General features: G+C 47.8%; 1 protein-coding gene across 1 annotated transcript in view; it reads left to right on the top strand.

The window, feature by feature from the left end:
* LOC139749312 (uncharacterized) overlaps positions 1 to 13,552 on the top strand; it is a 276,562-nt gene that overhangs the window by 89,132 nt on the left and 173,878 nt on the right. The window contains exons 9-11 of the mRNA XM_071663037.1: positions 3,863 to 4,047; positions 4,437 to 4,524; positions 4,860 to 5,582. Coding sequence (XP_071519138.1) covers positions 3,863 to 4,047; positions 4,437 to 4,524; positions 4,860 to 5,582 — 996 coding nt within the window. The remainder of the gene's footprint in view (positions 1 to 3,862; positions 4,048 to 4,436; positions 4,525 to 4,859; positions 5,583 to 13,552) is intronic.

Raw genomic sequence — 13,552 nt, forward strand, 5'->3', positions numbered from 1 at the left:
TTACATGGATATTGAAACTAACTTTTTTTTTAAATTCCAAAATTAAATAAATGATAAAGGAGAAAGATATTTTTATTTCCCCTTTTTTTTAAAACCATGATAATATATAAAATATAATATAAAAATATATATATAAAAATATATATATATATATAAATAATATATATATAAATATATAATATAAATTTTTGGGGCCACTCTGTCATCAGACACATCAAAAAAAACCTTCAAAATACCATTCCATCTCCTTCTCACATCCCCCACACTTGTTATCACCTCCCCATTTACGCCCTTCACTAAGTTCCCATTTGCCCCCTTGCCCTTACGCACCCTATTTACCTCCTCCAGAACATCTTTTTTTTCCCCCTAAAATTTACTGATATCTCTCACCCCAACCTCTTTTGGGCCCCTTTTTTTCACCTTTTGCACCTTTTCTTGCCCTCCTGCCCTCTTTCTTTTAACTTCTCCCACTCAATTGCATTTTTTCCCTGCAAAAATCGTCCAATGCCTCTCTCTTCTCTTTCACTAATACGGGGTTTGGGTGGGGAAAAAGTAAAGGGGGTTAGGGAAAAGATTTGGTAAAAAAGGAAGATAGAAAAAAAGCTTTGGGAAGATAAAGCCGGCAAGGCAGCGGGGTTGGAGGGTATTGAAAGGGAATTTTTTAAAAAAAAGGGGGGGTGACGTATTGTTGACGGGTTTGGTAAGGTTTATTTAATGTATGTATGACTCATGGAGGTTGCCTGAGGATTGGCGGAAGCGTGAAATAGCCTTTGGTACAAAGGAAAAGGGGGAATAAGAGTGAGGCTCAAATTACAGAGGTATAAGTTTTTGAGTATTCCTGGTAAATTATAGGGAGGGTATTGATTGAGAGGTGAAGGCATGTACAAGCATCAATTGGGGAAAGCATGCGGTTTTCAGAAGTGGTAGGGGAAAGGGGGGGACCCGGTTTTTGCTTTGAAAAAAGATGTAAAATTTCTTTGAAAAGCAAAGGGAAATTTGTTATTTTAGCATTTATGATCGGAGAAGGCAAAAGTAGATTTGATAGAGATCCCTCTGTGGAAGGTATTAAGAAAAATATGGGTGGGAGGCAAGTTGTTAGAAGCAGAAAAATTTTATCAGAGTAAGGCATGTTTTAACGGTAAAAGGGAAGGAAATTGATTGTTTCTCAGTGAATGTAGTTTGCGGCAGGGGGTTGTGATGTCTCCATGGTTGTTTAATTTGTTTATGGATGGGGTTGTTAGGAGTAAATGCAAGAGTCCGGGAAAAAGAGGGGCAATATGAAGTCTGTGGGGATGAAGAGTTTGGGGAATGAGTCGGGTTGTTGTTCGCTGATGAATGCGCTGTGGCTGATCATGGGAAACTGCAGAACTGTGACTGATTAGGTAATTTTTGTGGAAAGGAAAGTTAAGGGGTAAATGTGAATAAGACAAGGTTATAGTACAGTAGGGTTGAGTCAAGTCAATTGTGAGGTATTTGAATGGAGAAAAACTGGGGGAAAGGGAAAGGGTTTTTAGATATCTGGAGGGGATCGTCAGGGGATGGAACCATGGAAGCGGAAGTGATCAAGGGGGGGGGAGGGGCAAAAATTTTTGGGGAGCCTTGAAAAATGGGTGGAAGTCGAGAACTTTATCTCGAAAGAAAAAATTGGGTATTTTTGAAGGAATAGTGGTTCCAACAATGTTGTATGTTGCGGGGCGTGGCTATGGAAAAGAGTTGTGCCCCGGAGGATGGATTGCTGGAAATGAGATGTTTGAGGCCCAATGTGGGGGGTGTGAGGTGGTTTGATCGAGTAATTAACGAAGGGTAAGAGAGATTGTGGAAATAAAAAAGCGTGGTTGAGAGACAAAAAGGGGGTTTTTTAATTTGGTTTTTGGGGACATGGAAAAGAGTGAGGAAAATTGACCAGAGGATTATGTGTCGGAGGTTTAGGAACAGGGGAAGAGGGAGACCAAATTGAGGTGGAAAAGGGTGAAAAAGATTTTGTGTATCGGGCCTGAACATGCAGGAAGGTAAAGGAGGGCAAGGAAAGAGTGAATTTGGGGCGATGTGGTATACAGGGGTTGACGTGCTGTCGTGGGTTGAAACAAGGCATTGAAGCGTCGGGTAAAAACCCTGGAAAGTTGTAGGATGTATATTTTTTCGGGTGTGGGGGTTGTATGTACATGTGTATGGGGGGGGGGGGTTTGGGCCATTTCTTTCGTCTTTTCCTTGCCAACCCCCGCAAACGCGGAGACCGCGCAAAGATAAAAAAAAAAAAAAAAAAAAAAAAAAATATATAATAATATATAATTATATAAATATATATATATATATATATATATATATATATTTATATTTTATTTTTTTTATTTTGCTTTGTCGCTTGTCCTCCCGCGTTTGCGAGGTTGCGCAAGGAAACAGAGAAAGAAATGGGCCCCAAACCCCCCCCCATACACAATGTACACACACACACGCCCACACACGCAAATATACATACCTAAACATCTCAAATACACTATAAATACCACACAGACACAACATATATACCCATGCCACAATTCACACTGCTGCCCCTATTCATTCCCATCGCCACCTCGCCACACATGGAATAAAACCCTCCTCCTCCCCCCTCATTGTGCGAGACACTAGGGAAAAAACAACAAAGGCCTCATTCGTTTACAAAATCAGTTTTCCACTGTCCCCGCAATAATGCCCGAAACCACAGCTCCCTTTCCACACCAGGCCCCACACAACTTCCATGGTTTTCCCCGACGCTTCCAAAGCCCATTCAATCCAATACAGGACGTCCCAAACCCCCTATACACATCGATCCAATTCACCTATTCCTTTCCCGCCTTACACCCTCCTGCATTTCAGGCCCCGATCACTCAAAACTTTTCACTTTCCCTCCCCTTTCCCCCCCTCCAATTACGTCTCCCCCTTCTCCTCCCTCCCTCCACCTCCGACACATATATCCTCTTGGTCAATCTTTCCTCCTCATTCTCTCCGTTGCCAAACCTTCAAAACACCCCTTCTGCTCTCCAACCCGCTCTTTTTTACCAAAAAAAAACACTCCTTACCCTTAATTACTTACTTGACAAAAAAAAACCCCACACCACACATTGTCTCAAACAATCATTTCCGGCACATCACCCCCACGCACAACCTACCATACCCCCCCTCGCAACCAACAACATTGTTTGGAAAACCCCTATTTCCTTTTAAACATACCCATTTTGCTTTCCGAGAAAATGTTCTCGACTTCCACACTTCTTCAATGCCCCAGGATTTCCCCCCCCTCCCCCACCCATGATTCACTCCGCTCCATTGTTCCATCCGCTGCCAGATCCACTCCCAATATCTAAAACACTTTACTTCCTCCGCTTTTTCTCCATTCAAACTTACCCCCCAATGACTTGCCCCACCCTACGTACCTAAAACCTTGCTCTTATTCCATTTACTCTTAACTTTCTTCTTTCACACATTTAAACCCAAACTCACCCACCAGTTTCCCGGGCATTTTCTCAATAAATCAGCCACCACGGTGTATCATCAGCGAACAAAAACGACTCATTTCCCCAAGCTCTCCCCTCACAACAGACTTCATACTTGCCCCCCCTTTTCCAAACCTTGCATTTACCTCCCTAACACCCCATCCATAAACAAATAAACACCATGGAGACATCACACCCCCCCTTCCGCAAATTTACTTAAACTGGAACCAATCACTTTCCTCTCTTCCAACAGTCACATCCCTTACATCCTCGAAAAAAACTTTTAAAACTGTTCTAACAACTTGCCTCTCACCCCAAAATTTTCCATACCTTCCAAAATATTTGCCGAATGAGGAGTAAGTTTTGAGTCTTGAGATGTTGGGAAACAGTTCCGGTCAAGCCCCTTACGGAGGGGTGACTCTGGTTTAGGGGGAAACCCCAGTGACCTTCTTGCACACTACATTGCCCCCAACATCCCGGCCCCCCGTGGCCTCTGTCCACAGGGTTTAGGGCCCTCTAAGCAAGACGGTCCCAGCCTCTTCAATACGATGGTACGTCCTGGACAGCGAATGGGGTAACCCTTATCATCACGATAGTTTTAGGTGACCTCACTTTTCACCTGACCCCCGAAGGGTTTGGTTTTTAAAGGGCCCAAAGGGCCCACATACTCAGGGGGCCCTTCTGTCGTGGGGCCCCAGGGCCCTAATGTCGTGCCCCAGGTCCCACCGTCGTGCTCCCGGGCCTTACCTCGGCTTGGCCGTACCTTGTGCTTCCCGGGCCCTCCCTCCCTGCCTCAGGGCCGACCCCGTGCTCCGGCTGTACCGTCCCCGGGTCCAAGGCCTTACCGTCCCTGTTCCAGGGCCGTACCGCATCTCCCCGGGCTGTACTGTCCCTCCTCCAGGCCCTACCGTCGTGCTCAGGCCCTTTTCCCTCGTGCTCCAGGCCTTTTCCGTCGTGTTCCAGGCCGTACATCGTGCTCCAGGCCTTACCGTCGTGCTCCAGGCTGTACCCTCGTGCCCCAGGGGCCCTTAAAACCCTCGTTTCCAGGGCCGTAAGTCGTGCTCCAGGCTTACCGTCATGTTCCAGGGCCGACCGTCGTGCTCCAGGCTGTACCGTCGTGCTCCAGGGTGTACCGCGTGCTCCAGGACTGTCCGTCGTGTTCCGGGGTACCGTCGTGTTTTCCCGGGCCTACCGTCGTGCTCCGGGCTGTACCGTCGTGCTCCACGGCTGTACCGTCGTGTTCCAGGGCCGTACCGTCGTGCTCCAGGGCCTTACCCTCGGCCCGGGCCTTACCGCGTGCTCCAGGCCCCTTTCCGTCGGTTTCCAGCCGTACCGCGGCTCCGGCTTTTAACCGTCGTGCTCCAGGCTTTTTCCGGCGTGTTCCAGGGCCGTACCCCGTCTCCAGGCCTTACCGTCGGGCCCAGGGCTTTTACGTCGTGCTCCAGGGCCTTACCGCGGTTTCAGGGGCCCTACCGTCGTGCTCAGGGCCGACCGTCGTGCTCCAGGCCGTACCGTCGGCTTCAGGGCCGTACCCTCGTGCTCCATGGCGAAACCCTCGTGCCTCAGGGGCCCTCCCCCGTGTCTCCATGCCGACCGTCGTGCCTCAGGGGGGGACCGTCGTTTCCAGGGCCCTTCCGTCGTGCTTCAGGGCTGTACCGTCATGCTCCTGGCCGACCGTCGTGCCCATGCCGAACCGTCGTGCTCCAGGGTCGTACCGTCGTGCTCCCCGACCGGACCCTCGTGCTCCAGGGCCATGCCCTCTGGGTTCAGGCCCTACCCCGTGCTCCAGGCCGTAACCTCGTGCTCAGCCTACCCTCTTGCTCCAGGGCCGTACCCTCGTGTCTCAGGGCCGTACCCTCGGCCCCAGGCCGAAACCCCCGGCTCAGGCCTAACCGTCGTGTTCCAGGGGCCCTAACCGCGGTCCAGCCCGGGACGGTCCGCACCAGGCCGTACCTTCGTGCTCCAGGCTGTTCCGTCGTGCCCAAGGCCCTTAAACCCCGTGTTCCAGGGCCGTACCGTCATGCTCCAGGCTGTAAATGTCGTCCTCCAGGGCCGTACCGTCGGCTCCGGGCCGTCGGCGTGCTCCAGGCCTACCTTCGGCTCCAGGGCGTACCGTCGTTTCCGGGGTCAGCCCAATTTTTTTTTTTGCATATCGAGATCAGGCGCAAATTTTTTGCCAATTTTTTAAAAAAAAACCTTCTCAGGGTTTTTGCATAAACGGGACAAAATTTTTTTAACTTGAAATAACGCTGATATTAAAACAATCCTGTTTTTTTTAAAAAAAAGGTTTTTTTTTCCCCCACTCGGTTTACGTTTTTGATGGTGTAATATTAAACAGATAACCGTGCGATTTGAAAAATGTTTGAAATTTGCAGTTGGATTTAAATTTTGCGGGATGTGGAAATTCGTTCCTTGTACTACGTTTCCGGGAGGGTGTGTGGTGTTTTTGGGTGTTTTGTGTGGTGTTTGTGTGTGGTGTTTTTTGGTGGGATCGAGATGCGTGATTCATATTTTAATGACGCAGAAATGCCCTGAAGGTTTAGTTCAAAAATGGAAGCGTTCTTTTCCGTGTTGGCTTAGTGATTTTAGTGTGGTTTTTCAAATTGACTGTTTTACTGTGGCCCGTGGTCTTAAAGTTGGCTTTTCTGCTGGAAATTTGTAATGGTTGTCTGGATGTGGCATATAAGGGTTGTCTCGATGTTGGCAGTGAAAAATTGGTTTGGGCTTCGGCTGGCATGAAAATGGTTGTCTCACGGGGGTGGGTGATAATGGTTGTCTCTTTTGTTGGCAGTGATAAGGGTTGTCTTCGTGCTGGATGATAATGGTTGCTCGTGCTGGCAGTGTTTAAGGGTTGTCTTCGTGCTGGCGGATAATGGTTGTCTTCGTGCTGGCAGTGATATGGTTGTCTTCGTGTTGGATTGATAAGGGGTTTTGCCCCGTGTTGGAAAGGATATTGGTTTCTCTAGCTTGAAAATGAAAGAAAAACGACGTGTTGTACACCGACTTTCCCAGATAGCATTTGACACATGGGAACGGGGCGACATAGCAAAACAAAATTGCGAAGATGGGAATACCCGGAAAAATTGGGGAAAATAAATATAAAAACTTTTTAGCCAATATATCACAACAAAATAGTTCAAAACCAAACATTCCAATCCCTTCCACTGTTAAAACCACGTCCTTTCCTCACTCTTATATTGCATAGCCAAACACGAGCCACATTCCATAAAAATCCTTTACAATGATAAAAAGAATATGTATGAAACCTCATCAAAAAATGATGCCAAAGATTGCAAAGAGACATAAACAAGTCTTTCACTGGGCAACCGAAAAACCAACCTGTTTTTCAATGGAGGAAATTTCAACTCTTCCGAAAAGGGGGAAATGAAAAATCAGATACAACACAGAACACCTGACAGACACAGACTCCATCATAAATTTTTTTTAAAATAACGGAAAGACCTGGGATAGCAAGCTAAACGACCTAACCTTCGCGAACACGACAAAACAACGGTTGCCTCATACAGAAAAAATGGCGGCTGGATCCTGCGGACCTCAAAAAAGGGAGAAAACTCAGTGAAAATATCAAGCCCAATTCTGTTTAAAACGAAATATTGTTCGGCTCTAACATCGCCCTGCAAGGCGGCAAGTTCGGGATTAGACAGTGCAGAAATCTTTCACAGTCCAACTTGATCTGAATTTTCCCGGAACGGCTAAAATCTTAGAGACTTTTCTTCTTGGAGCGCAACGGGAGAAAGGGGCCAACATAAACCTGAAAATCCTCGAAAGTATTCTTAAGTTAAAGTTTTGGGAAAAAACAAAACCCACTGGCATGATATTCATGAAAAGGAATTTTTTAAAAAGCTACATCTGAAATCCAAAAATGCCATATGCACAAAAAGAGAGAACTCCATAAACATCGAGGCCCAAGAGTCTTCGACACCCCTTTCCCGCAAACCCTCCCGAAACAGCAGGATGCACGGTAGGGGAAATTGAGAGGCACTCGAGTAACACCTGTAAGGGGTACTAGCCTGCCAGGCTGTGGTTTACATGTAGGCCGAAGGGCGTGGCTTCCAACAGCATGGTCGAACCAACGACCAACCCAACAGTCTGGGCCCAGCCAGCTGTGTAGGGAAGACCCCACCAAAGACTCGCCATGTAAAAATTTAAACCCGTGATATGGTACCGGGTGTTGCTGGGTTTAAAATGAACTCGACTGATGTGCCGGTAATAACCACACATTATTGTTCAGAGTTTAAGTGGGTGCTGTTCTATTTTCACAACAGTGGGCGGTGCAAATAAAAAATTAGAGAAAAGTAAGGTATCGTATTTCATTTTTTGATGAATAATTTGCGATGGAAATGAAACCTGGTGTGTGTACTGCGAGATATCTCTCCGTGGGCAGTGAAACAGCGGTTTTTTTTAGACGTATTCTTTTGCCTCAGGAACTGAAAGATCGGGGTTAAATTTATTTGCAGTTTTGTTTAAACTGGGGAATATTACAGAGGATGTCGAAAGAAGACGAACATATATATATAATACTATAATTAAAAATATAGAATATCAATATATATAATATATATATATAAAATAATATATATAATCTATATATATGATCGTCTACATTCGACACTCCTGAAATATTCCCCAGTTAAACAAAACTGACAAATAAATATAACCCCGATCTTTGCAGTTCCTGAGGCAAAAGAAGACGTCTAAAAAAAACCGGCTATCCACTGCCCACGGAGAGATATCTCCAGCACACACCACCAGGTTTCATTTCCATCGCAAACTAATCATCAGAAATGAAATACGATACAACCTAACATTTCTCTAATTATTACTGCACCGCCACACTGTTGTGCTAGAACAGCACCCACAATATACTCTAACAATGCCATCTGTGGATTATAACCGGCACCTTCAGTCTGAGTCTCAATATCAGTCAGCAACACCCGGTCCCATCCCATAATCACTGTAAATATTACTGGCTACAGTCTTAGGTGGGGGGGTCATCACCTACACAGCCCTGGCTGGTCCCTAGACTGTTGGGTATGGTCGTTGGTTCGACCAATGCCGTTGGAAAGCCACAGCCCTTCGGCCTACATTTACACCCACCGCCTGGCAGGCATAGACACCTTACAGTGAACTCGAGTGCACTCCTCAAATCTTCCCACCGAGCATCCCATGCTGTTTTGACGGTAGCTGGTAAGGGGTCGAATACTCTTGGGCCCGGATGTTTATTGAGTTCTCCTCATTTGTGCATATGGCATCCTTTTGGAAATTTCAGTGTAGCATTACAAAATCGTTCATGAATATCATGCAGTGGGATGGTTGTTTCCGAACGTAACTTAAGACATACTTTCGAGGATTCACCCAGTATATATGTTGAGAAACCTCTCCCGTCTGCGCTCTCAAGAAGTAAAGTCCTCAAAGATTATAGCCGTTCCCAGGAATTCAGATCAAGTATGGACTGTGAAGATCTCGTGAACACTGTCTAATGCCGCAACTTCGCCCGCCTGCAGGGCGATTGTAGAGCCGAACAATATTTCGTTTATAACAGAATTAGCGGCTTGAATAATATCACTGAGTTTTTCTCCTTGTCTTGAAGGTCCGACAGGATCCAGCCTGCATCTTTATTTTATGATGCAACCGTTGTTATTGTCGTGTCGCTGAGGTTAGGACGTTAACAGCTACTCCGATGTCTTTCACGTTATTAAACTAGTTTATGGAAGGCGTCTGTTGTCTGGACAGGTTGTTCAGTGATTGTATCTGATTTCTTCATTCCCTATAACGGAAGAGTTGAATATTTACCCTCCAGTTGAAAAACAGGTTGTTCTCGGTTGCCCAGTGAAAGAACTTCGTTTATGTCTCTTGCAATCTTTGAGCATCAAAACATCTATTGATGAGGTTTACATAATATTCTTGTAAACTCTGTAAAATGTTATAGAACTGTGCTCGTGTTTGTGTCTATGTCAGATAAAAGAGTTAGGAACAGACGTGAGCTTTTAACAGTGAGCATTGGAAATGTTATGGTTTAGAACTATGTGTTGTAGATATATTGGGCTAAAAAGTTTATAATCAATCTCCAATTATTTCGGGTATTCCATCTTAAATCGCAATTTTTGTGTGCTATGTCGCCCTGTTTCCATGTGATCAAATGCTATCTGCAAAGTCGGTGGAACAACACGCTCCAGCATTTAACTTTCATTTCAAGCTAGAGAAAAACATATCACTACCAACACCAGGACAACCATTATCACTACCAACTCGAAGACAACCATTATCACTGCCAGCACGAAAAAAAAAAAAAAAACAAAAAAAAGAAAAGACAACCATTATCACTGCCAGCACGAAGACAACCATTAATCACAGCCAGCACGAAGACAACCCTTATCACCGGCCCCCAAAAATCCCCACGAAGACACCCATTACACTGCCAACAACTAGACAACCCATCATCACTACCAACGACGAGAACACCCATTATCACAGGCCAGCACGAAGACAACCAATATCACTGCCAACATCGAGACAACCATTATCACTGCCAACATCCCAGAGCAACCAATCCCATAGCCAGCAGAAATGCCAACATCAAGACCACTGCAACAGTAAAAACAGACAACACGACTACCCATCGACTAACCATACACTACAGCCAACACGTAAAAGAGAAACGCCTTCCAAAACTCGAACTAAACCTTCCAGGTCATATTCTGACGTCATCAGATATGAAGTCAACGCATATCGATCCCAACCAAGAACACACACACACACACACACACACACACACAAACACACACACACACACACTCCCGGAAACCGCTATGTACAAGGAACGAATTCTACACATCAGCAAATCAACTCCCAACTGCAAATTATACAAACATTTACAAACCTCGCACGGTTTATCTGTTTAATATTTACACATCAATCACCGTAAACACGACTGGCAACCCGTAATAAACCAGATTAGTTTTTAAATCAGCGATCTTTCAAGTTAACAAATATAGTTCCCGTTTATGCAAATAACCATGATGAAGTCTTAATAATGGCAAACTTAGCGCTGAATGCTCGAAAAATGCAAAAATGACTAGACCCCCGGAACACGACGTTACGGCCCTGGAGCACGAAGGAACGGCCCCTGGAGCACGACCGTCCGGCCCTGGAGCACGACGGTACGGCCCAGGAGGACACAGTACAGCCCTGGACATGACGGTAACGGGCCCTTGAACACGACGGTAAGGCCTTGGCAACGACGGTACAGCCCTGGGCACGAAGGTACGGCCCTGGTAGCACGACCGTACGGCCCTGGAGCAACGACGGTACCGCCCTTGAACACGACGGTAAGGCCCTGGAGCATGAGTACGGCCCTGGTTCACGAGGGTCCGGCCCTGATACGAGGGTACGGCCCCGGAGCAAGAGGTTACGGCCTGAGACACGAGGTTACGGCCTCTGGAGCGCACAAGGAACGGGCCTGAAGCACGAGGTCATGCCCTGTAGCACGACGGTACGGTCCTGGAGCACGACGGTACGACCCTGAGCACGACGGAACTGCCATAGGAGCACGACGGTACGGCCAGGAGCATGACGTTACAGCCTGAAGCACGACGGAACGGCCCTGGAAACACGACGGTACGAGCCCTGATGCCGACGGTACGGCCATGTAGCCACGACTGTAAGGCCTGAGGCACGACGGACGGCATGGAGCACGACTGTACTGCCCTGAAAGCACGACGGTACGTCCCTGGAGCACGACGGTACGGCCCTGAGGCTACGACGGTACGGCCCTGAACACACGACGGAAAGGCCCTGAGCACGACGATACAGCCCTGAGCACGACGGTAAGGCCCTGGAGCACGACGGTACTGCCGCTGGAACACGACGGTAAAGCCCTGGAGCACGATGATACAGCATGGAGCAAGACGGTACGGCCTGGAACACGACGGTACGGCCCTGACACGACGGTAAGCCCGGAGCACGACGGTAAGCCCTGGAGCACGACGGAACGGCCCCTGGGAACACGACGGTACAGCCGTGGAGCACGACGGTACAGCCCTGGAGCACGACGGTACGGCCCTGGAACACGACGGTACGGCCCTGGAACACGACGGCACAGTCCTGGAGCACGACGGTACAGCCATGGAGCACGACGGTACAGCCCTGGAGCACGACGGTACGGCCCTGGAACATGACGGTACAGCCCTGGAGCACGACCGTACGGCCCTGGAACACGACGGTAAGGCCCTGGAGCACGACGGTACAGCCCTGGAGCACGACGGTAAGGCCCTGGAGCACGACTGTACGGCCCTGGAACACGACGGTAAGGCCCTGGAGCACGATGGTAAGGCCCTGGAGCACGACGGTACGGCCCTGGAGGACGACAGTACAGCCCTGGAGCATGACGGTACGGCCCTGGAACACGACGGTAAGGCCTTGGAGCACGACGGTACAGCCCTGGAGCACGAGGGTACGGCCCTGAGGCACGAGGGTACGGCCGAAGCACGAAGGTACGGCCGAAGCACGACGGTAAGGCCCTGGAGCACGACGGTGCGACCCTGGGGCACGACATTACGGCCCTGAGGCACGACAGTACGGCCCTTGAGTATGTCGGCCTTGGCCCTAAGACCAAACCCTTCGGGGGTCAGGTGAGAAGTGAGGTCACCATAAAACTATCGTGATTGATCAAGGGTTACCCCATTCGCTGCTCAGTGACGTACCATCGTATTGAAGAGGCTGTACCGTCGTGCTTAGAGGCCGTACCGTCGTGGACCAGAGGCCACGGGTGGCCCGGGTAGTGTGGTACACCTGTAGTGTGCAAGAAGGTCACCTGGGGTCCCCATAAACCAGAGTCACCTCTCCAGTAAGGGGCTCTGACCAGGAACTGTACCCAACATCTCACGACTCAGACAATTACCTCCTCAATACGGCAATATATATATTGGAAGGTATGAAGAATATATGGTGTGAGAGGCAAGTTGTTAGAAGCAGTGAAAAGTTCTTTTCGAGGATGTAAGGCATGTGTACGTGTAGGAAGAGAGGAAAGTGATTGGTTCTCAGTGAATGTAAGTTTGCGGCAGGGGTGTGTGATGTCTCCATGGTTGTTTAATTTGTTTATGGATGGGGTTGTTAGGGAGGTAAATGCAAGAGTTTTGGAAAGAGGGGCAAGTATGAAGTCTGTTGTGGATGAGAGAGCTTGGGAAGTGAGTCAGTTGTTGTTCGCTGATGATACACCGCTGGTGGCTGATTCATGTGAGAAACTGCAGAAGCTGGTGACTGAGTTTGGTTAAGTGTGTGAAAGAAGAAAGTTAAGAGTAAATGTGAATAAGAGCAAGGTTATTAGGTACAGTAGGGTTGAGGGTCAAGTCAATTGGGAGGTAAGTTTGAATGGAGAAAAGCTGGAGGAAGTAAAGTGTTTTAGATATCTGGGAGTGGATCTGGCAGCGGATGGAACCATGGAAGCGGAAGTGAATCATAGGGTGGGGGAGGGGGCGAAAATCCTGGGAGCATTGAAGAATGTGTGGAAGTCGAGAACATTATCTCGGAAAGCAAAAATGGGTATGTTTGAAGGAATAGTGGTTCCAACAATGTTGTATGGTTGCGAGGCGTGGGCTATGGATAGAGTTGTGCGCTGGAGGGTGGATGTGCCGGAAATGAGATGTTTGAGGACAATGTGTGGTGTGAGGTGGTTTGATCAAGTAAGTAATGTAAGGGTAAGAGAGATGTGTGGAAATAAAAAGAGCGTGGTTGAGAGAGCAGAAGGGGGTGTTTTGAAATGGTTTGGGCACACGGAGAGAATGAGTGAGGAAAGATTGACCAAGAGGATATATGTGTCGGAGGTGGAGGGAACGAGGAGAAGTGGGAGACGTAATTGGAGGTGGAAAGATGGAGTGAAAAAGATTTTGAGTGATCGGGGCCTGAACATGCAGGAGGGTGTAAGGCGGGCAAGGAATAGAGTGAATTGGATCGATGTGGTATACCGGGGTTGAACGTCCTGATCAGTGGATTGAATCAGGAATGTTAAGCGGATCTGGGTAAACCATGGAAAGTTGTGTGGGGCCTGATTTGGAAAGGGA

The sequence above is a fragment of the Panulirus ornatus genome, chromosome 7 (assembly GCF_036320965.1).
Source record: "Panulirus ornatus isolate Po-2019 chromosome 7, ASM3632096v1, whole genome shotgun sequence".
Taxonomy (NCBI): Eukaryota; Metazoa; Arthropoda; class Malacostraca; order Decapoda; family Palinuridae; genus Panulirus; species Panulirus ornatus.